The 25776-nt window shown below is 40.1% G+C and overlaps 1 protein-coding gene across 2 annotated transcripts in view; it reads left to right on the plus strand.

Moving 5' to 3' along the window:
• The window catches only part of RNF150 (ring finger protein 150), a 354105-nt gene that overhangs the window by 277301 nt on the left and 51028 nt on the right, over nucleotides 1-25776 (plus strand). For both annotated transcript variants that reach the window (XM_036763787.1, XM_036763788.1), the window contains 2 exons: nucleotides 11044-11140; nucleotides 20765-20975. In XM_036763787.1, the coding sequence (XP_036619682.1) occupies nucleotides 11044-11140; nucleotides 20765-20975 (308 nt within the window). The remainder of the gene's footprint in view (nucleotides 1-11043; nucleotides 11141-20764; nucleotides 20976-25776) is intronic.

Raw genomic sequence — 25776 nt, forward strand, 5'->3', positions numbered from 1 at the left:
CTAGCTGTTGCTGTTGTTCCCCAGGACGGGCCTAGACAATTGGGAAGTGGAGTCCAGCAACATTCTGCAGCACCTTCCCCACTGCATTCCATGACTCACCAAGGGGGAAGATGGGGGGAAGCCGCCACAATCTGTATGTTTCACTAAACAAGGTGGAAGATTCTGTACTTTTCAGATTTTGATAATGTTGGCATGGTTCTTTTTTTAAATATTCCCATCTTGGATGACAACGATATGGTAAAGACAAATGGCTTTGAAGGAATTAGAGACGCTAATCGGTATAATGACTAACCATGGTACCAGAGGACTAATGATGAAACATGCTACCCACATCCTGATAGACAAGTGAAGGACTCAGTACAAAATAAACGGACACACATGCACACATCCATATATGTATAGTTATAAAATATATTATATATCTATGTAAGTGTGTATAAATGCTAGCTTCCTTCCTTCCTACTCCAACTCTTCAATTTAGAACGAAAGAAAAACAAAGGTCTCATTGCACACTCGTATAGTCAAGCAAAACATATTTTACAAATACACATATTTGGGGGCAGCTAGATGGTGCAATGAGTAGGGCACCGACCCTGGAGTCAGGAGGACCTGAGTTCAAATTGGGCCTCAGATACTTGACACATTTACTAGCTGTGTGACCTCTGGGCAAGTCACTTAACCCCAATTGCCTTGCCTTCTTCCCTCTAAAAAAAGCCACAAATACATATATTTTATATATGTGTTGTGTACGTGTATATATATGTATGTATGGTACATATATGTATATATATGCATTTATGTGTGTATACATATGTATGCATTTTTAAACATGTCCAATTCAGAAATTTATTTTGCTTGATTATACAAGTATGCAACAGGGCCTTTGCTTTTCTTTCATTCTAAATTGAAGGGTTGGAGTAGGAAGGAAGGAAACAAGCATTTATTAAGTGCCTACTATGTGCTGGCATTATACTAAGCATTTTATGAATATTATTTCATGTCATCCTCACAACAGACCTTGGAGGTAGATGCTGTAATTATCCTCATTTTACTGTTAAGGAAACTGAGGCAGATAGCAATGACTTGTCCAAAGTTATACAACTAGCAAGTATCTAAAACCAGATTTGAACTCAGGTTCCCCTGATTGCCACGTTTAGCACTCTATTTACACTGTACCATCTAGCTTAGAGAGAGAGAAAAGAAGGCAGATTTTTTTGATGATTGGATATACATGTTTTTTAAATAAATATTTTCATACTGGAAAGAGTTAAGAAAATGAGCATAGTGTTATAGAAGGTTACATATAGAAGGCAGATATTTGATGACTGGGAAAATATATATATATACAAATATATATATATATATACACACACACACATACGTGCACACACACACACACACACATATATATATGTATACATATATATATATTTCCCTAATAAATATTCTCATGCTGGAAAGAGTTGGAAAAATGAGCATAGTATTATAGAAGTTTACATTTTGTATTCTTGGATGAGATCTCACTGTCAGATTAGAGTGGGAGAAGAGGAGGAGGGAAGGAAGAGAGAAAGGGAAAACTGAAATAGAAAAACAAAACAGATAAGATTAATCTGGCTGGTATGCTTTTGGCTTAGCACTGAACAACAGAGGATTTAGGACAATCCCAGGGTGCTCCAAACTGATGGCTTCCAATTACTCATCCAAAGGAATAGCAATAGGGGGAAAACAAAGTTAAGATAAAGGACATAGGAATGGTTTTCCTAGTGTTCTTCAAGAATCCAGCCATTCAGATTCCACTCAAATCTTCATTGAATCCCCCTATCAAAGATAATCAATGACAGTGATTCTGATCTTATGTCTTCTGGGTAGAGACTAAAATTCTATCTCCATTCTGTACAGTGCCCTTTATGCTGTTAGGCCTTAGTATCATTGACTAGTTATTACCATCTCCCCCTCTGCTGCTCTGACCAGAGGATGCCTCTCTTCAAAACCACAAAATTATTTTCCAAAGCAGGAATGTTTATAGAAATAAAGAATCAAGGGTGTCATTTAACGTCTACACCATTTAATGTCTTGGCGGATTCATCTGTTGTCCGCTCCAGATAGCACTTGCCAAAATGATCACACTCTCACACTCTTTCCCACCTGCAAATGACCCCCGGAAGGAACTTCTCTCAAGTTATGTTACCTGTTACTGTGTGACTTCACCCCATTAGGTCACAGGTCCCTTTCTTGCAAGATGAGACTTCTGGGGACCCCACCAGCTCTAAATTCTATGAATTCTAGGAAATGTTTCACAGATGATCAAAAAAACCAGGGACTGCTTTTCAAATTAATCTCACTGTGACTAACACTTATATATGCCATGGAGAAGTGCATCAGCATGGTAGTGGGGTGACTTTGGGGATGAAGAATCTTACGAGTCCACCTACAAATGCACTGTGTTATATATCCAGTCGTGGCTCCTATGTCAGAAAGTTTAGCTTTTTAGTCCTTCTGAAATGAGGGAGGTTAATGTAGAAGATGTGGCAGGAAGAAGAGGTAGCTGGAAAGAGATTATGGTGCAAAAGGAAAAAAAGAAAATATATTAAAATATTGAGGAGGGAAGGGGAGATGGAAGGATAGACAAAAAGACTTGGGAGCATCTCATACCTCATAAAGATAATGCAAGTTTCATTAACCAGGAAATATGGTTCAAAAATAGGAATTAAGTTTGAGGGGACTGGCTACCTGAGAGTGACTCTGGTCTGTCTTTCAGACCAAGCCTTGCCTGAAATTGAAATTTCTCTCAAAAGAAAATTCTTATTGTTGTGGTAATTAAGGTGGGACTTTTTTTGTTTTCTCTTTTAGAATGCTAAGGTAATCAAGTACCTTTGATGAGTCTTGCCTTTCAAATGTAATGGCAAAGTGGACTTTTTGTTGTCTTTTGTTTCTTTGGTTGAATGAAGAGTCTTTGACCTGTTTAAGAAACAAGAAAGCCTAGTTAACATAGTTTCTAGTCGCATGGCTGTAACCCCCTCTGACCCTGAGAAGAGTATATAAGATCTGAGGTTGGCATTTTGTTTTGGGACTCTCACCCTCTGGGTAGCCATTGTTAAGAGCCCCCTGGCTTTGAAAACCCATATGTTGGCGCTTCTCTTTTTGGTAACTATGTATGTGATGTCTGGATCAGACAAAGTCTGTCTGTTGATCTGTTTGTAGTTTCTGTTTGAATTTTCTCAGAAGTTCAGGGTGCTGACTTTTTCCCCTGAACTAAGTGAATGGTATGTGTATGTTTAATTAAAGTGAGATAGTAAACCCTTTAAAGTTGCTTTCCTTAGAAAAGCAGATCAAAGAACTGTGCTAGCAGCCCTCCTGTGTGCTCTTGTTGTTGGTCTTGTTGAGTCTTTCACCTCCACAGGAGCTGCTTAGCAACATTATTGTTACACTTATCTAAGACAACTCCAAAAGACTAACAGCGGAAAATGCTATCCACGCCCAGAGAAAGAACTTTGGAGTCTGAATGCAGATGGAAACACACTATTTGCTCTGCTCTTTTCGTTGTTGTTTTTTTTTGTTTCTTCTTTCTCGTGGTTCCTCCCATTAGTTCTAATTTTTCTTTATGTCATGACTAATGTGAAAATGTTTAATACCAATGTATAAGTACAGCCTATATTCACACCATCTTGGGGAGGCGGGGGGAGAGAGTGGGAGAGAAAGTTCAAAACTCAAAATCTGATGGAAGTGAATGCTGAAAACTAAAAATAAATAAATAAATTTTATATATGTGTATGTAAATAAATAAATAAAAGAAGGTTCTTTGCCCCACATGAAAAGATCTCAGAGCAGAGCCACCTACAGCTCCTTTTAGAATTAAATCTAAATTTTGAATGTTTCCTGGTCACTGAGGCTTTTGTCTCTATCAAAAACTTCTCTGTGTTTCTCTTTCTGTTTTAGGGCTAAAAGGTCTGCATAGCTTCCCAATTAATTTCTAGTAGCTGATTGCACAGGCATCATTCTTGTAGAAGATAATTTCCCAATAATTTTCTAAGACCTCTTGGGTTCTAAGAGCTTCTCAATTCCAAAACTTTTAATTTCCTATGGAAAAGAGTAGATGGAGAGAAAGGCCCTGCAACAAAATAAGGCCAAAGGGAGAAGGTCATTATCCTTCTCCTCCCTGGCTACATTACTGGCCTTTTATTTTATTAATGCCAGTAAAGCCTTTTTATAATTTCTGATACCCTTAAGGAAGGAATGGAGGGGAAAGGAAAGAAGAAGGGAAAGAGAGAGAGAGAACAGAAGGGAAGAAGAGAAAAGGAAGGGAGGGAAGGAAGGACAGAAGGAAGGAGGGAGGGAGGAAAAGAAGGAAGGAAGGAGGGAGGGAGGGAAGGAAGGAAGGAAGGAGGAAAGGAGGGATGGAGGAAGAAAGGATAATGTATATAAAGCATTGTATAACTGTTAGTAATTATTATTACCACTCACTCTCATGAACTCCATTGCCGACTAAACTGGCATTCTGAGACCCAAGCCATTCTCCTTAGCTGGAATTAATTCCTTCCTTACTGGTTCCTCAGGGCTAAGCTTAAGTGGTTACTTACTCATGAAGCCTTCTAATTTTCCTTCTAAAATCTTTAGTTGTCCATATATGTATATCCCACCCCTTGCCCTAGGAAAGTACAGACTGTCTCATTTCTGCATTTTTATCTACAGTACTCTGTCCATGGGAGGCACTTAATAGATGTGTGTTTGATTGAATTGAATTGAATCGAATAGTTTTAGTTTTGCAGTCTGGGTCAGTTGAGTGCACCCCAAACAAACTTCATAGCCAGGGGGACAGAACTTTTTTGACACATCATATTTGGATGCAGCTCTGAGACTAGAGCTAGGAGGCAGCATAGTACCATGGAAAGGATGCTCAATTTGGAATCCAAAAAGCTGGGATCAAATAAGGTTCTTCCACTTACTTTTTACCTTTGTGACCTTGGGCCAGTCATATTGCTTCTCTTTGCCCCTGTTCTATCATTATGAGGGGGATGGATTAAAGGACCTTGAAGGTTCCTCTCAGCTCTACATACCATGCTCCTATGGATTCTTAAACACACCTGAGACAAGTAGCATCAGTGTGACAACAGATGCATTGGAAGTACATTATGTTGTCCCAAGTACACTTTTCTTTTCCAGTTGGGTCATGATGAGTGGTTGAAATCCAACCCAGAGACATTGTGAAGAGATTTTCCATGTTTTCTAATAAAAAATTCACTCACATTGTATAGCACACCATGCCAAATAAGTTAAGGGGCTCTAAAGTGGATTACCAGCTTAGTGTAGACCCACCTAGAGAACATTACAGTTGGGAAAGGCTGCATTGGTGTTGGTTCTCTGTAGGCACCAGTGTGACTCCCACACCTTGTTAGCTGTGTTGCTCTAGGGAGAGAGAACGGTGTGAGCCAATGCCAGAGGGAGGATGGAGTTGTTCTCCTTTTAGCTCTGGTAGCAGGGTCTCTAATGGAGGCAGAATCTAGCAGATGTGGACAAGTCAGGGAGACTGGAAAACAAACACATTCCCTCCCTCTGCAGTGCTGAAAAAGAGGATGTGGAAGAGGAGAGGAGAGAAATATTATGTGAAAGGGAAAGAACATTACACAAGAAAGTATAGGTGAGCCATGAAAACATTAAAAAAAATTCAAGGATATAAGAACTAATCAAGTTGGAAAACAAATTTTGCATTTGTTGCTTTTATTTATTTTTCTTACTTATTTTTACAAGAATTTACTGTCTCTCCCACTCACTGCTCCCCCCCCAAAATCCTCCTTTTAAAAAAGAAAATGCTCATAAGAAATATGCATAGTTCAGCAAATCAAATTCTCACATAGTCCAAATTATTTGCTTTTAAAAACCAATATATAGTGGCATTTGCCGAGGCTAGTGGTTCTTTTTAGGTCAGGAGTTCAGAACTGCAGTGGGGAGGGTAGGGGAGAAGGGGGGAGGGAGTTAAAGCCAACCAGATGTCCACACTAAGGTCAGGTACCAGTTTGGTAAAGCCAGTCAGGTGTGTGCACTCAAGTTGGGTACCATATTGATGAGTCCCATTGAGAGTGAGGGGCCACCAGGCTGCTTGATGAAGGGCAGATTGATTCAGGTTGGAAATGGAAATGGAGCAGGTCAGTGCTTTCATGCTAATCAGCAGTGGGATCAGGTCTATGGGTAGGTGCTGTGCTTCCAGCCAGGACAAGATAGGCACCCCCCACCACCACCACCCCGCCCCTGCCAAGTTTCCAAGAAAATAAACAAGCTTGTGTGTATGCGTATGTGTGCATATATATATATATATATATATATATATATATATATATATATATATATATATATATATATATATATATACACATATACATATACATATATGTATATATGTGTATATATATGTATATATATACACATGTGTACATATTATGCATATACATATATAATGTCTCTATACACATATATATGTGTGTATAACTATATAATTATAATTAATTTTATTTAATGTTTGTAAAAAAAAACCTGGTTCTGTAAGTTTTAAAGTAAAGGAATACATCATCCTATGTATGTCTCCTATTTGAATGTGTATGAAAGGGGATACAAAGTGGGCTAGTGGGGTGACCTTAAAATCCAAGAAGATCTGGGTTCAAATATTACCTCTCACCTATAATTGATATGTGTGATCATAGGTGGTATAATTATAGGCAGCTAGATGGTACAGTGGACACAAAGTGCTGGGCTTAGAGTCAGAAAAACACATGTTCCCAAGTTCAAATCTGGTCTCAGATTCTTGCTAGATATGTGACCCTGGGCAAGTCACTAAACCCTGTTTGCCTCAGTTTCCTCATCTATAAAATGAGCAGGAGAAGGAGATGGCAAACCACTCCAGTAACTTTGCCAGGAAAACCCCAAATAAGGACAGGAAGAGTCAACAAGACTTAAAAGACTGAATAATAAACAAAATTCATGGGTGTCAAGTCACCTAAACTCTAATTGCTCCTGGCAATTCCTCTAGGTCCATAAAGTAGATAAATTCTCCATCTGCACAGCAGAGCATGTTTCCTCACACTGATAAAATCCCATGTCTGCACACCCTTCTTTCCCACCCCTACCCCCCCACCAGAAAAAGAAAGGAGAACTTCACTGGCCTTTACTTTCCCTTAATCAATATTCCTGCTGACTCTCTCCTGTGTTCATGAGTCCATTTCTCACTGCAGCTTATGACCATTTCCTCTCTTTGGGGAAGAAAATAATGTGTCTAGTTGTTCATACGATCATTTGTCAAAGTGCCTGCTAACAATGTTTGTTGGTGATGACATATGAGAAGAACTGTACAAAGGAGGGAGAAAATGCATAATCTGGGATATTTTTATTTGTATCTTTGTATCTCAGTACCTAACACAGTGCCTTATGCAATGGATGCTTAACAAATGTCTCTTAATGGTTGATGGACTTCTTCAGGCTTTGGGTGCCCCCTCCCTCCTGGTCCTTATTTTGTGTTCATCCATCTGCTTGTTTTCTTGGATTTTTCTTCTCTGTTTAGGTGCAGGGTAAGGAATCTAGATTTCAGCCCAACATAAAGGATTCCAAGAGTATCTGATTTTTATGGTGTGTGCAACAATAGCGTGTGAAGATCTATGAGCAATAGGAAAAGCACTATATTGGGAGTTGGAGGGATCACAGCTAGAATCCAGGCTCTGCCACTTACCCCATTGTGGCACTTGCCCCCTGTGTGCCACTTCATCTCTGGGCTCCAGTCTCCTTATCTGCAAAAGGAAGGAATTGAAGTAGGCCATCCCTCTTCCCTTTCTAGCTTTCAATCCTTTGATCCTGCCTTGTTGGAAGTATATATGTTTTATATGTGTGTGTGTATGTGTGTGTATGTATATACACACATATGTGTGTTGTATATTTGTTTTATATTTATATATATACTCAGTATATATGTTAAAAACAAGCATGGGTGTGATGGTAAATTTTTAAGAACTTTCTCTTGGGAGGGGATGGGAAGAGAAAGCAGTATACACCCCTCGCTTTTTTTTTTTTAGTTTATTGTACATTATAAACATTTTCTCCATCACCTCCTAAAGCATAGACAATCAACAGGACAATAAATCAAACCCTAATTTGTAGCATTTGCTGATTTCTAAGGTTATCAGATGTTCATGCTGAAAATTTAACATATGTCAAGTTTAAGCTCTCTCCAGCACGCTCCTGGACTAGAATAATTATGTGTTTTATCTTTTCAGTCCTTTTTTTGACTTATATTATCCCCTTGTTTTCTGTTGAGCCGACGACTTCCTTACACATCGTTACATTGATGGTATTTGATTTAGTAGGCAAAGAGGACCCATTAAGGATTTTTAAGCAGGGGGATTAACACCAAGGCATGCTTTAGGAAGACTCATCTGCTGACTTTGTGCAAGATGGATGGGAAGGGGGAAAGAACAGAAGCAGGGAGGTCATTTAGAAGGCTACTGCAGTAGTCCAGCCATGAAAGGATCAAGGTCTCACCTAGTTTGGTGGCATAGAAATGAAGGGCCAGAAACCATTCTCCTACTTTTGTTCCTACATCTTCAACTGCTCCTACCTTCCATTCTTCACCGGCTTCTCTTCCTACAAGGCTGTCTTTCTCACTTTTTTTTCTCTGCTTCCTTCCTTGGCCATCTTATCCAATGATCACTTCTATACAGATGACTTCCAGATCTCTTTTTTCCGGCCCTGACCTCTCTCTTGAGCTCCAGAGTCATATTTCAAACTGCCTGCTAGACGTGGACCTAGATATCATGCTAGCACCTTAGATAGCACATGTCCTCCCCCCACTCCCAAGAATTATGAATCAATCAGCATTTACTAAGCTGGGTATTATATTATGTGCCAGGTACGTGTGCTAAGTTCCAGGGACACAAAAAGAGTCAAAAGGCAGTCCCTGCGCTTGAGGAGTTTATAATCAAAGTGGGAAACACCATGCAAAAAAAAAAGAAAAGAAAGAAAAAAGAAAGCTATATACAGGATAAATAGAAAATAATTACCAGAGGAAAGTGACTAGAATTAAGAGGCAATAAAAATAAGAAGGTAATAGAAATGTGTCATCACTCTCTCCCTCTTCAAATTACTGTGTATTTACTTATTTGCATGTATGTTGTATCCTCTAAATTAGAATGCAAATTCCTTGAGGACAGGAACCATTTCTTCTTCCTTTTTTTTTTAAATCTTTATATCTCCAATACTCAGCACCTGGCACATATGTGGTACTTAAATGTTACCTGAATTGGATTGAAGGGAATGTCCCAAATCGGACATCATAATTCTCCCCTTTCCCTCCAAAAAAAAAACATACTGTTCCTCTCCCTGACTACTAATTCTGTTAATAATCTCTTATTTTCTGAGTCACTCAGGCTAGAAATCTCCTTTGACCCCTCCCCTCCCTAACTTTTAAGCTCCAGCTAATTGGCAAGTCTATGGATTCTCCTTCTGCAGTAATTCTTTTATCTGTCCCCTCCATTACCATTGGCATCACCCTCATTCAGGCCACAGTTAAATATCACTTGAGCTATCAGATTCATCAATTAACCTGCCACCAGGCCCCACACCTCTCCACTCTGGTCTATATTCTTCAGCCAGATAAATCTCTCCGTTTCCCCACCAATACTGAGTACAGACCAATTTCCTTAGTCTGGCATTGGAGGCCCTCCACAACCTGGCTCCAACCTGCTTTGTCTAGTGATACTTTCCCTCTCCGAGTCTCTGCTCCCACCAGACTGTGTTCCTGGATATTCTTTGGACATATCCTGAGCTTTCCTACCTCTGTGTCACTGCTGACATGATTCTTTCCATCTGGAAAATGTGCTTCTGCAATTTAGCCTTCTGAAATCCTACCCATCTTTTAAGGTCCTGCTTAAATGTCTCCTCTTTCTTGAAGCCTTCTCTGATACCTCAACCAAAAGTAATCTCCCATCTTTAATTCCTCATAGCACGTTGATAGTACCACACATAGGCATTGACCAACTTTTTTTGTATTATAACTTGAAGGTATGGCAGAAGCAGCTGTCTTATTTAAGAGTAATAGAACAAAAATTAATAATAATAATAATAAATGACTTAGCCCTTTGCAATTTACAAAGCACTTTATACAAATTATCTCACTTGATCCTCAAAACAGCCAATGAAGGTGGGCAGTTCAGTGTTAGTCCCATTTTATAGATTGGGAAAGGAGTTAAGGCTGGGAAAAATTGACTCTACCATTTTGAAATGACTTGCCCAAAATGGTAGAAAATGACAGGACATGGGTTTAGGCAGTCTTCTAACTCGCAATCCTACTCTCTTTCTCCTGCATCCAGAAAAAGGAATAGAAAGTCATTCTGTACACTTGTCTTTTTACATTTGTCCACTAACATTCTTCCTGTTAATGTTGGAAAGCTATCATGTTCCTGTCATGTTGGAACAGGGGAGAAGCCTCTCTGTTTCCACATGCCTACACTTTCTGAAATTCGGAAGGCAAAGCTGAGAATATTTTAACGTACATACTCACACACACACACACTCACACCCTGTTGAACCAGGATCAATAGGATTGTAATCATTATCCTGGTATCATGAAAAAACACTGTTGTCCAGTTGTTTCAATCATGTCTGATTCTTCGTGACTCCATTTGGGGTTTTTTTGGCAAAGATGTGGCAGTGGTTTGCCATTTCCTTCTCCAGCTCATTTTACAGATGAGGAAACTGAGGCAAACAGGGTTAAGTGACTTGCCCAGGGTCACACAGCTATTAAGTGTCTGGGGCCAGATTTGAATTCAGGAAGATGAGTCTTCCAGGCTCCAGGCCCAGCACTCTATCCACTGTGCCAGCTAACTGTCTAAAAATAACACTACACTAACAATAAGGAGATGGTGGTTCCAGTCCTGGACATGATTCTTCCATTGTGACTTTGGACAATTCACTTCACCTTGATGGGTCTCAGGGTCCTCATCATAAAATAGGGGTAGTGGGAAGGGCTGAATGACGTCCAGTGCTAAAATTCTATGACTCTCCTTGCAGGCACCTTTTCCACAAATCATGTGTGGACCCATGGCTGCTAGACCATCGGACCTGCCCCATGTGCAAGATGAACATCCTTAAGGCCCTAGGCATTCCGGTAAGAAACTTGCCCCACCCCCACCCGATGCCAATCTCCTCCTTTTCTCTTCTACCAGCTCACAAACACAAGAGGGAAAAGAATCACAACTCGTTGCCAGGGAATTTTCTTCTGCTGAGCATCTCCATTGAAGCCAGGATAGGGACTTCACAGGAATGACACCATTTGGTTAACCCCACGTGAGCTCCTTGTCTGGAGGTATCTTTCCTCTCACTTTGTTATGAGTGTTTTCATCACTAGGGGTTTCTCCAGCCCTTGTTTCATTTTGGATCATCATTCCTCAGTGTCAAGATGTTATTTATGTAATTAGCATTCTCTTTTTCTTGTTAACAATGAGACGAACACACAGATAGAGTGGGAAGAATACTGAGCCTGAAGTTTGAAACACCTGGGTTCAAATCCCACCTCTGACACTTACTTTCTGTGTGACCCTAAACAAGTCACTTGACCTCTAGGAAGATCAGGTAATGCCTCTGCTAAGTCTTATTCTGGTTGTAATTTGCATGAGCGGTGACAGTTTCCAAAAGTGAGGAAAACATGAATCCATGTTCTCTTACATAAATATCTGTCACCTGCTCCAAAAGGAGCAAAGGGAAATTACATTGACTGTTTTTTTTAATGTTGCTTCATTCTCTGGGCCCAATCTGAATACTAGCCTCCGAGCCACTCCAGAAGTTGGCACACGGCCTTCGTAACAACATGAGGGAGCACAGTAGTAATGAGAGAGAATGCCTCAGAGACTGTTTAGCTTTTAAATAAAGATCTCTGTGTAGATTCTTCAGTGTCCAGGATATTGGAGGCAGGGCCTAATTTCCATTCTGCCATCAGACTAAGCCCCCCTCAGTTCCAAATATCCATAAAAAGTTTAGCGTCTCCCCCAGTGAGGAGACTCCAGCCAGCTGGCTTCAAGCTGAGGAAGAAAGACTTTTCCAGGACTGTGTCAAGTTTAGCCCTCAAACAATGGTGGCTAGCGAGCCACCAGCTGTTATATGTACGTTCTTCCTGAACAGATGAGAGCAGGCAACAGGCCAAGCTCCCAGATCCTAAGGTTGTGCAAGAAAGAGGAGAGTTCAACAAAAGACAGCGTTTGAAAAAAGCCAGACCATAATGAGGACGGGAGCCCCAGATAACAATCCTCCCCCCTTTTGCCCCAACCTTACCCTTGTCACCCTTCAATGATGACAGTGAAATCAGAGGAGGATGAACCATCCCATGATGTTAATGAAGTAGGACCTCGGATGAGAGAAATCACACTAACTCTGATTCTCTTAGAGCTTTTGAGATGGCAAAGCAGCAGAGGGGGTGCCTTGAAGGGCAGTGATCGATTGCAATGACGTACATTTAGCCTGGCTTTTCTTCCCATGGCCCAGCTGCCTTCATGCCAGCTGTGTGCTGGTCTCAATGCTTTATGCTCACAACACAAATCAGCTTGTGTGAATACAGGGCTGGACAGGCATTGGAGGAGCAGACCACTAAATCGTTGGTCTATAGTCGTAAATATAGGGTCTGCATGAAGAAAATCCATTACGTGTAGAAAACATAGCTCAAAACCCAGGCTACAGCCCCCCATGTGTGTGCCTTACAAAAATACCCTTAGAACTCAATGCATCAAGAATTTTCTGTGCTTTCACTTGGCCTATACGTAGTTTCTGTACCCAAAATATTTATGTGTGTTTGCATATGATGCAGAGGCAGCGAGGTGGTTCAGTGGATAGAGCTCTAGGCCTGGAGTCAGGAAGACCTGAGTTCACATCCGGCCTCAGACACTTAGTAGCTGTGTGACCCTGGGCCAGTCACTTAACTCCTCTTTGCCTTAATCCACTGAAGAAGGAGATGGCAAACCACTCCACCATCTTTGCCAAGAAAACCCCACAGACAATATGGTCCACAGGGTCATGAAGAATTAGACACAACTGAACAACAACAACATGAGATGGAGAGGATGTCATGGATAGAAGGTTGGTCTTGCCATCAAGAAGATCTGAGTTCAGTTCCTGCCTCCAATATGCACTCTTTTCATGACCCTGTACAAGTCATCTATCCTCTCAAAGGGCCCAGGCAGCTCTCAGAAGATTGAGTCATGGATGAGTTGTTGCTCTGCATCTGAGGACGGGGTTTCCACATTAGTCATTCCCTATAGCCATGAAATTACAAATCCCAAAGGCTCTAATATACGTGTTTATGTTTATGTGGGTAGAAAAGTAGGAAAGATTGAATGGAGCTGGGCTGGGGAAGGGAGGGAATAAGCATTTACATGGTACCTACTATGTGTCAGGCACTGTACTAAGCACTTTTTACAAGGAATCATGTATTCGTAGCCAGATGGGCCTTTAAAAACCTTTTAGTCCAACCCTCTCATTTTACATTAGAGAAAACTGAGAGGTAAAGTGACTTGCCCAGGGTGGTAAATGTCAGAGGCGAGACATGAACCCAGATCTGCCTGACTCAGAGTCCATAACTCTATCCACCATGCCAAGCTGCCTCTCAAGAGAGGTGAGGGAGGTGGAGGAGCAAGGGGAGGGTGGGGAAGAGAGAAGGGAGAGGAAGGGAGGGAGGGAAATAAAAAGAGAGACAATGAGAAAGGGGAGAGAAGTGGGAGCGGGAGACAAACAGACAGAGACAGAGGAGAGATAGGGAGGGGGATGGAGAAAGAAACAGAGAGAATAAGAAAGGGGGGAAAGGGAGAGAGAAACAGACAAAGAGAAAGAGAGACAGAAAGAATGGGGATTGGGAAATGGGGAGAGAGAGAGAGAGAGAGAGACAAAGAGACAGAGAGATGTGAGAGATATGAGAGATGTGAGCGATATGAGAGAGATGAGAGATGTTTGGGCTTTCAAAATCTTAAAACTAAATGAAGACACTTGTTTGATAGCATAGTAGCTCTCTTCAAGTACTTAAAGAGCTATCACATGGAAAAGGGATTACACTTGTTCTGCTTGGTTTGAGGTCAAGGCTAGGAGCAGTAGCTGGAAGGTACAAAGAGACAAATTTACACTTGACATCATGAAAAATTTATTATTGAGTAAGGTTTTCAAAAGTGGAGTGGATGGCCATGAGAAGTAGTGGGTTCCCCTTTAAACACTGGAGTTCACTCATCAGGGATATTATGGAGGAGATTCTTGTTCAGGTGTGGCTCAGACCAGCTAGCCTCTGAGCTCCCTTCCAAATCGAAGATGCATTGGTTGTGATCCATTGGGATGGTTTTTCTTGCCAGTAATTTGTATTTTCAAAGCTTCCTACATTGTCTCTGTCCACAAGCGGGGAAGAAGGTGCCTAACAAACTTTCAAGTGCCATTGAAATGGGAGTTCTTTTCATAGCTACCATCATCATTCATAACAAAAAGAGTTCTAGAACTCTTCCATCAGAATATGACTAGAAACACCAAGCGAAGTCTCTAATATTTAGCTTCTTGTTCTAATTAGCACTTTTCTTTACCCATCCCACAGGCTTCCAGAGACCTCTCTGAAGTGTGTGTGAAAATAAGTTAAGGGTTTGTCTATTCACTCTTTAAAATAGTGTCATTTGAGATTATTTCTGAAACTTGCAAGTATGATGACTGAAGGAAGCAGGGCTCAGAGATCCCAGCCCTGGTTCAGCGTATTTGCCACATTTGAACTAAACTTTATTCAGAATTGTCTGAATAATGACCAAATGCCATTATTCTAGAATAATGACACCAGAATTATACTGGAATGAGTGATGTCACTCACCTTTTCTAGCACAAGGGTTAACTAATAAATTCCATCAACATACACAACTGACAACAGAGCAGCCTCTGAAAAGTGAAGCATCTCTTAATTTCTGCAGCTTATAAACTACTTCGAATAACTGTCCCAAAGCATCCCTTTTGGGGGGTACTGAAAAATGATCCAGGTTACTTCTGAATTTTCTCCAGTATTTGGAGGTATGGAATCATAAATATAAGCTCAACAAGTCCAGAACAGAATTTGTTACCTTCCCTGCCCCCTAAAATTTCACTCTTTTCCCTTACTTCCTTCCCTCTTTCTTTAGAGGGCACCACCATCCTTGCAGTCCCCCTTGCCTCCTCACCATAGACATCCAATCAGGTGCAGAGTTTTATCAAATTCCACCTCCATGATATCCATCAAACTAATTACTTCCTACCCCACTCATGTCACCATTTCCATAAATCCAGCCCTCATCGCCTCTTTCTTGGAATATTATGATAGCCTTCTACTTGCCTCAAATCTTTCCCCTCACCAGCTCATCTTCTACACAGTTGCCAAATAAACACTCTCAAAGCATTCTTTTAGCCATGTTACTCCTGTCCTGAAATATCCCCAGTGGCTCCCTTTTGCCTCTATGATTAAAAAAGAAATTTCCTTGTAATTTAAAGCCTTTAACAATTGAACTCTAGTCTGCTTACTTTTGAGTAGGACAGCTGGGTGGTGCAGTGGATAGAGTGCCAGGCCAGGAGTCAGGAAGACTCATCTTCCTGAGTTCAAATCTGGCCTCAAGATACTTACTAGCTGTGTGCCCCTGGGCAAGTCACTGTTTGCCTCAGTTTCCTCATCTGTAAAATAAGCTGGAGAAAGAAATGGCAAACCACTGCAGTATCTTTGCAAAAACAAACAAACAAAACAAAAGTCAAATGGGGTCAGGAAGTGTAGGACACAACTTCAGTGACGAAACAAAAATGTTAACTACCTACCTTTCAAGGCTTTTTATAAATATCTCCCCTCATCTACTCTGCATTCTTTTGTTTTTGTTTTTTTTGGAGCGGGGAAGGCAGGGCAATTGGGGTTAAGTGACTCACCCAAGGTCACACAGCTAGTAAGTATGTCAAGTATCTGAGGCCCAATTTAAACTCAGGTTCTTCTGACTCCAGGGCTCATGCTCTACTCACTGCACCACCTAGCTGCCCCATCTACTCTGCATTCTAACTATACTGACATCTTTGCTGTTCCTTGTATCTCTATCTCCATTTATCTCCCATCTCCATGCTTTTTCAGGCAGTCCCCCATGGCTGGCATGTACTCACAGCTCACCTTCACCTCTGAGAATCTATAGCTTCCTTCAAGACTTGGCTTAAGGCTTTTCCATGATTCCTCCCAACTGCTAGTGCTTCCTACCCCAGAAATTATTGTGCATTTACTTATATGTATACTTGGGGTATTTTCCCCCCAATAAAGTCCTTGAGGGCAGTAGGTATTGTTTTGTTTCTGTTTGAGTCTCCACTGCTTGACATTTAGTAAATGAACAATGAATTAATGAATATGTAATTGAAGGGGCTCTTTCTTTAGAGATAATCTAATCAAGGAAATGAATGAATGAAGTCTTCTTAAGGCATTATAATATAGACACTGAATGAATGAAGTATTTTTGAGGTGATTAATATAGATACTAGATGAATGAATGATATTCTTGAGGTGATATAATTTAGGCACTGAATGAAAAATTAATGATATATTCCTGAAGTGGAATAATCTAGTCACTGAATAAGTGAGTGGAAGGAAGGAAAAAAGGGAGGGAAGGAGGGAGGGAGAGAAAAAGGAAGGAAGGGAGGGAGGAGGGAAGGAAGAAAGGAAGGAAGGAAGGAAGGAAGGAAGGGATGGACTCTGAAAAAGTGATTTAATCCTGCCAGTAGGAAGAACCACACCTAAACTATCACAAACAGATGAGGCTCTGCCAGAATCACTGAATCTTTAGAGTTCAAAGAATCTTTAGAGACCATTGAGTCCTACCTCTTCCTCCCCAGCAACCCCCTTTCCCACAGACTCTTTTTATTCTTCAGCATCCACTCCCTTTGTGGATAACCTCCAAGCTTCCATCAGGGAATTCTTCATTATGTCTGAACTAAAATTCTGTCTGTTCCTGCTTACAGAAATTCTGCTTTTTGTATCTCTTAAATATCTTCCTTTGCTCTTCTTCAGTCTGATGCGTCCAAAGATAAGAAGTTCAGCAACTATCTTTGTGAACTAACAAGTTAGAGGCAAGCTGATGCTCTCATAATTTACAATTTAATACAATGAAACAGCTGTTATTCCTACCCAGAGTAACCTAGTGAGGCTCCAATATGGCTACCACTGCTATACTAGCTCTCCAACCAACATCAGAGAAATTCCCTTTACCATAAAAACAAAAGCTAACTAGAAAATAAGAATCATAGACTTGGAGCTGGAAGGGACTGGAAAATCACCTTATTAACCGCTTCATTTTACAGATCTTATAGATCTAGAGCTAGAAGAGACTTCAGAGGTCACCTAGGTCCATCCCCTCATTTGACAGATAAGGTAACTGAGGCCCAGGGAAGGTAGGAGACTTATTCAAGATTATGCAGTATTATACCACCCCCATACCTATCAGATTGGCTAATATGACAGAAAAAGAAAATGACAAATGTTGGAGAGGATATGGGAAAATTGAGACACTGGAGTTGTGAATCGATTCACCCATTTTGTTAGAGCAATTTGAACTATGCCCAGAGGGCTATTAAACCAATGCATAACCTTTGACCCAGAAATACCACTACTAGGTCTATATCCCAAAGAGTTCAAAAACAAAAAGGAAAAGGGCTTATATGTACAAAAATATTTATAGTAGCCTTTTAGTGGTGGCAAAGAATTAGACATTGAGAGGATGCCCATCAATTGGGGAATGGCTGAACAAATTGTAGTATATGATTGTGGTGGAATATTATTGTACTGTAAGAAATGACCGTCAGAATGTTCTCAGAAAAACCTGGAAAGACTTACATGAACTGATGCAAAGTGAAATGAGCAGAACCAGGAGAACATTGTACACAGTGACAGCAATATTTCACCATCAATACCTATAAATGACTTAGCTGTTCTCAGCAATAGTGATCCAAGACAATTCCAAAGGACTTATGATGAAAAATCCTGTCCATATCCAGAAAAAGAGCTGATGGAGTATGAATGCAAATTGAAGCATACTTTTTAAAAGCTTTTTTTATTTTTCTTGGTTTTTATTTTTTGGTCTGTGTTTTCTTTCTCTAGTCTGCAAATATGGTTTGCATCACTGCACCTGTATAACCTATATCAAATTGCTTGCCTTCTCAAAGATGAGGGAGGGAGAGAATTTGAAACAGAAAATTTTTTTAAAAGAATGTTAAGAATTTTTTTATACGTAATTTTAAAAAAATTACTCTTGAACTACAAGTCCAATACTCATTTTGCTCTAATACGCTGCTTCTCACTGATGCATTCAGAGATGGCATGTTAAATTTTATTAGAAGTGTTTTTTAAAAATTATGTTGAAATAAATACACCTGAGGGGACAAATGCAGGATCTTTTCTAGAAAAGAAAAGCAACTGCTTTATGTGAACTTTTCTTCCAAATTTGTTCTTGTTTTCCCTATAAATGTAGCATTCACTGAATACTTGATAGAACATTGCTATGTATCCCATCTGTGCACAGCAACAACAGACTTTCACTTTAAAATATTAAACTTCCCCCTCATCAACAAGAAAAAAGACAAATGAACATAAAAAAGGAGGCAAACATGGGGAGTGTCCCCCAAGGTCTTAACCTTTAACAAGGCAGAACCAAAATAAACAAGTAACAACAAGCAATTTTTGTTTGTTTGTTTTGTCTCCCCTTCCAGCCCTTCTAAAGGCCTTTGGTTTTGTGTTTCTTCCTACTTAAAAAAAGTTCTTTGTTTTAATTTGTCATGTAATCACTATGTAATACCATTCTGGTTTTCCTGCTTTCACTCTGAACCACCCCTGACTGCTCTTTCCACATTTCCTTAAATGTGTTAAATTTATTGATTCTGTTCACCTAATATTCTGTTTCATTTAATAAATCACAATTTATTCATCCATTCTTCAGTTCTTCAACATAGAGATTGTTTCCATTTTTTTCCTATTATAAATAGAGAAGCTATGAATATTTTTTGTGTAAATAGGCCCTATTTTCCCTTTTTATGATGTGGATATAGAATCCTAACAACAAAAACTCTGGGTCCAGTGATATGATCAATTTTTCAATTCTTTTCATATTGCAGATTGCTTTTCAAATCTTTTGTACTAGTCCCACCAATAATATATTAAAGTGGCTTTTCCCTCAATGCTTCATCCCTGTTGGACTGTATCATTTTTGATCTTTTATTAGGTTTGCATTTTAATGAAGTTTAAATTAAAAAAATGTATTTTTGCCTTTAACTCTGGTTTCTTTTCCTGAACACTGCCCACCATGGGCAATCTCTAACCTTCTTATCCTCACATGACTCGGAGGTCAACCTGGAGAATGACCACTTATCAGTAGCAGCCAAATCTCCTCAATCTTCCATTTTCCCCCTTCTTATTTTTCACATTCCTCTTGCCACATATAGAGTATACAAGCTGCTAAAAAGGAAAATAAAACGCATGTAATTTAAGGGAAAAGATGGCCTTGTAAGCCGATCGTGAAGGGAGACTCTTTCCTTGGGCAGCAACACCAAACCCCAACTCCATCAGCAGAAAGCCTGGGGTTTCCAATCAGGACATGAGTACAAAAAGATTCCTATGCCAGAAGGCATAATGGAGAAGTATATCAGAGCAATCTCCCTCCCCACCCCAAGGAAGAAAAGAGTAAAAATAAGCACATTTCTATTCTTCAGGTTGAATATTCTTTAAGATAAGATTTGGAGGAGGAGATGGGAAGGGGAAGAGAACAGGGATATGCCTGCTGTACTCAGATACTTAATGTGCTGTCACATAGAAGAGCAATGATATTTTTGTCTTAACTCCAGGTGGAAGAACTAAGACAGATGAGTGAAAGTAACAGGGCAGAAGATTTCACTTAATTTAAGGAAGAATTTTATAAAAATTAGAACTGTCCATCAATGAAATGAACTGCCTAGGAACTAGTGAGCTACTCGTCGCTGGAGGTATTCAAGCAGAAACTAGACAACCTTCCATCAGGGTTGCTCTAGAAATTCTTGTATTGGATGAGATGACCTCCAAGAGTCTTTCCAATGCATAAGATTCTGTGAATTTTAATTTGGGTGTTTCAGTGATGAATCATCGCGTATACAACAATGAGAAGTTTTGTTCTAGGTTCTTTTGGAATATGAGCTTTTCATTCAAACACCAAAAACCTCAATCTATTTCATTTTTAAATCAGCAATTCTCAGGTATAAGTCAAACATATTTCTGTCTGCCTACTCCCTCCCCCCCCCTTCTGCAAAGATAAAAACAATTTACAAGTCTTTGGGGATAATGATCTGACTGTCAAACGTATCTCATCTATGAACAAACATTTTAAAGAAAATACCATTCCTGTAAATGAACCTTATGCCCTTTATGAGTTTTAATCTGTAGCCATTGCCAGACTTGCCACACCCACAACATGACCCTCCATCCAGATGGAAGATTTTAAAGGAATAAAGAAACTTTGCATGTTTATTTTATTTAAATCATATAGACATTATTTAGTAAACTATATGGCATGGAAAAGAAAACCATGAAGACTTTTTTATTATTCAAAGAAAACAAATCAAAAGTTTCTTGTTGAGCATGTTTGTACTCTAGGAATTTGGGCTCAGAGTTGTATGATTAGAGTCTTAGATACTAAAATAGATTCTTTCACCTTCCTACATTAACATTGGTTTTATAACAAATAAACTTCAAAGTGTTTTTCTTTATTTCTTTAACCAGCCCAATGCAGACTGCATAGATGACATCCCACCGGACTTTGAAGGTTCCATAGGAGGGCCACCAACCAATCAGATTACAGGTGCAAGCGACACAACTGTAAATGAAAGTTCTGTTACTTTGGATCCTGCTGTCCGAACTGTGGGAGAATTACAAGTAGTCCAAGATGCAGATGCTACTCCCCAGGAGGGGGAGGTTAACTTTACAACCAACAGTAAGTCTCTTCTCCATCTCCAAGCTCACATACAACGTTCACAGAGCCTTCTGAGTGCTCATTTCCCACTATGTAGGTATTGCCTCTCGTGTGGAGACAATTAAAGAAATAGAGCATGAATTGGTGATGATGACCTTAAAAATGTACAATCATATTGCCATTCTGAAAACAAAGCCTGAAGTCTAAATGGCCTGAAGTTCTAATTTATATCATGGTCTTGAGTCACCAAGAAAACTCAAGCATTTACAGGGGTCCTCAAGTGTGGCCCTTTGACTGAATTCAAACTTCGCGGAATAAATCCCCTTAATAAAACGATTTGTTCTATTAAACTTTGACTCAGTCAAAAGGCCACATGTAGCCTTGAGGCTGCAGGTTCCCCACCCCTGCTACTGTTTCACAGGTAGAAATGCAATGAGAGTTACTTGGATTATAGAGCTAGAAGGGTCCACAGATGCAATCTATTCCAACCACTGATTTTACATGTGAGTAAACTCAGGGTCAAAGAAGTTAAGAGACCTTCCCAAGGTCACAAAAGTACTAGGTTCATAATCACCATCTAACCCCCGGTTCTCTGACTTCAAAGTCAACATTCTTTCTCCTGTATCCCAATGCCTCCCTTAGCCAAGGGGAGGAGTAGGCCCTCATCAAATCTTAGATAAGCTCACAGGAAAAGGTTACTTAGCTTTATGTCCAAGGCTCAGACATGAGTAAGAATTTTAATATTGAAAACATGACCCAATGTCCTTTAGTTAATCATACTCTTCAGGTTACATATCAGTTCAAAACTACATTGTCATGTGACAGGTAAAAAATATGTACATATATACATACACATATATTTATATTATTTCTATTATACATATATAGTAAATACTCCATATGTTCACATGTATATTATATATGTGTGTGTGTGCACATTATGTGTATATTCCATATACACACATATATAGTACTTAGATTATATGTATGTTCTCAGTACTAGAGAATAATATATGTATATGTATGGAGGTATGTATGTGCATTTATTCCTGCATGCGTGTATGCATGTACAGGTCAGTTCCAATTTGAGCAAATAATCAGTCCCATGAAGCAGTCACATGTATTTGTATTCAGAGTGTTCAAAATTATAATTACATAAAATAAAATAATTCGTTTCGGCCCAGTGGAACCATGCAGTGGAAATTCAAATGCTGCATTGGAATTCATTGGAATCAAGACTTAGCTGTGTGTGTGTGTGTGTGTGTGTGTGCGCGCGCGCGCGTGCACACGCGTGCGTGTGTGTTTTCAAAATTGTACAAGGGCAATTTTATTTTTTGTGTCATTTTGCCATAAATGGGAAAAGAAAAACCTAGATAGTATCGAGGCATGATGTGGATAAAGGTATGCAGAGAAAACAGATTAAGGCCGTATCTATTGAGAGCAGGCATTTGGAGCCAGTATTATGTATATAAGGATATGGCTGTTGGCTTCTTAATATAGGTGCCTCTTTTTCCTACAGATTCTCTCCTTTGACCATATGTTTCTGTCTGGTCTGTTTTGATTTACTGAAAGATCAAAGGAACTTCTAAATAGAATATTCCCATTGACAGGGAATGGATTGTAAGTTCCTAGAGGGCAGAAATCATACATTAGATATTTCTGCATTCTCTAAAATGCCTAGCATAGTCCCTTGTACATGGTAACCACTTAATAAATACTTGCTTATAAAGGTACATTTCAACCCTATCAATGTTATTAACCTTATTTTAACAATCATTCTACATCAATGGAGATGCTTGGCCAAATGAGTATTCTGTTGCAAAACATGTGACTGTTGATTGCAATTTGCAGTATAGACTAAATCCTGTTCTTCCTTGGTGTGGTTACTCAGCTTACTTCTCTATTGAACCAGGGAGAATAGCACAGGGGAAAGTGGATGTGTGTGTGTGTGTGTGTGCGTGCGCGCGTGCGTGTGGGGGGGGGAGCAAGAGGAGGGGGAGAGAGAGACGAGAAGAGATAAAAGATGGGGAGGAGAGAGGGAGAGAAAAGAAAAAGGAGGAGACGGAGAGAAAGGAGAAGAGAGAGAGGCAGACAGAGAAAGAGAGAGGAGGAAGAGAGAGAAAAGAGTGAGGGGGAGGGAGAGGAGGAGAGAGGGAGAGAAGAGAGAGAGGAGGAGAGAGAAAAGAGACAGAGGAGGAGGAGAGAGAGGAGGACAGAAAGCAAGGAGAGAGAGAGAGAGGCGGGGACAGGGGGAGGGAGGGAAGAAGGGAGGCAGGAAGAGGAGAAGAGAAAGGGGGGAGGAGAAGAGAGGAGAGGGAGACAGAGACAAAGAGAGAAATAGAGATAAAGTACATGTAATTGCCTGCCCAATTCACATTCAATTTAAGAAGTTTTCCGCAGTCTCTGAGAGGAACAGAACTTTTTTTCAAGTTCTATGGACCACACTCAGGGCCATAGCTATCAGGAGGTAAACAGTGCTTTGTCCCAGGATGCCGACATATTCCTCCTTGAAACGACAGGCCCCACTGCCTCTGGCTACTATTCCTTAGATCTTAGTACTCTGGCACCACTTTCTCCAGCCCCCACCCCATCTTCCCCAATTCCCATGGGGCAGAGGATGTAGACTCTCTAGGGAGCAGGATGTCTCCTCCAGAAGTGTCTGTACTCCCAAAGGGTCTGTCTTCTGCGCTACTGACCACGTCCTGTGCATTTCATTTGCCTCAGGAACTGCTTAGCTGCACTCTTAGCTGTACTTCTGACTCCTTCCTTTCTTAGTCATCAGCGTGGCCATGCACTATATCACATTTATATGAAAGTCACCTGAGCACTTAAGGATGGGATGCTTCTGAAACAGAATGCCTTTGAAGTATAACTAGAAAAGTCTTGCTTTAAGCTGCTGTCTTTCAGCTCCCTGAAAGAAACAGTAAAAGGATAAAAGAAAGGTAAACTTCTTGCAAGCTTGACATTTGGGTAAAAGGCTTTTTTTCTTTCATATGTATCTTTTATGTGCCTGACATTACATCTTTTATAACCTCCAAGCTCCTGCAGTTTTCCCAGATCTCAGAGTTCTGGCTTATTTGTATGACGGTCCACCTGGCATACATTGATTTTTACCTGTAGACCTGATCCTACCAAAATCTACCCGCCTTCTAGCTCCTTGATTCTCCAAGGGTTAACGACAGTAATAATAATATCTGATATTTGCGTAGTGTTTGGGGGTTTGCAGAGCGGTCATACTGTCCACAAGCATTTATTAAGTGTCTATTGTGTGCCAAGCACTATCCCTAATGCCCGGAATTCAAAGAAAAGTAACAGGGATACTATCAAAAGTGTATAATGTATGGCTATTGTCTTCTTACCATAACAGTCTCTATTTCCTACAGACACTCTCCTTTGAACATTTGTTTTTGTCTGGTCTGTTCTGCTTTACTGGAGAATCAAAGAAACTTCCAAACAGAATATTCTCAAGTGACTGTGAATGGTTCTCTTTGGTTCTGGCCGTTCAGCCACTTCCCAAACCACCTAATTGTACTATCTTGCCCATGTTCCCCCATTTTCCCACGTGACTAGCATGAGATACCTTATGAACTATTTTGCTGAAATCCAGGTAAACGATAGGGGTAGGGACTAGGAGTGTGATTTCACTGATATAAGGAACTCAGAGATGAGGAAAATTCCTTTCCCAATGTAAGTCAGAAGGTCCTCTTCCTCTTATGTTCTTAAAGAGTTGTTTAGAGTCCTGAAAGAGGTTAAGTGACTTGCCTAGGATCACATAGATAATATTTTTCAGAGGTAGGGCCTGATTTCCAGGTCATTCTGGCTCTGAGGCCACCATATAACGCCTCTCTTCAGGAAAGCTCTATCTATAGCGTTTCTCTTTTCTATGAGTTTAATAACCCCATCAAGAAAGGAAGGAAGATTAATGTAGAATAGTTTATTCTTACTAAAATCATGCTGCCCTTTTGCGATTGTACCATCTCTTTGCAAAAATTAAAGAAATTAAAGTCAAATGCATTGACCTATAATTTGCTGATTCTGTCTTTTGAAAAATCAAACATTGGTCCCTCTTGAACCCTGTGCTATCTTCACATTCTCTATGATCTTTAAGAGATCCCTGCCAATGACTCAGCAATCACATCTGCCCATTCCTTCAGTATTCGAGGATATGTTCATCCGAATCAGGTTACTTGAACTCATCAAGCTCTCTGACTGAACCCTGGTTTATCTTCTGCATGTGTTATCACTAAAAAGAGTTTGACCAGCCGGTCCACACAGAAAGTACCAAAGGAGTGAAGGATGTATATTGCCTAGGTCTCAATGTGCATTTGGGTAGACACACTATAGAATCTGTCCAGTAGTATGTATATGTGGGACAAATAGATGCAATGAACAACAAGCCAGACCTAGAGTTGAAAAGGATAAGGAGAACAGACTGGACTTCTTTCAAGCTCTTTTACAGACCTAAAACTTCCTATAAAAGACCCATCTTTTCAATAATAACATTTTGCCTACATTGCTATATGGTAGTGAGATGTGGGATACCACTACCTCTGAAGAAAAGTATCTCCCACAGGCCAATGGAAAGATACATACAGGTATATATACATACAGGTGTATACAGGCCAGAACATTTAACCAATTTAACCATTTAACCAATGAGCAATTCTGAAGAATGAGAGTAAAGGATATCATCAAGGAAATGTGTGATAGGAAGAGAGAGCAGGCTGGTCATATGGCAAGAGTGAGGAATGACAAGTAGATGGTCAGAGGGCCTCTCTGATACATTCATAATTTTTGGAGAAAGTCAAGATGTCCTGCAGGA

The sequence above is a fragment of the Trichosurus vulpecula genome, chromosome 6 (assembly GCF_011100635.1).
Source record: "Trichosurus vulpecula isolate mTriVul1 chromosome 6, mTriVul1.pri, whole genome shotgun sequence".
Taxonomy (NCBI): domain Eukaryota; kingdom Metazoa; phylum Chordata; class Mammalia; order Diprotodontia; family Phalangeridae; genus Trichosurus; species Trichosurus vulpecula.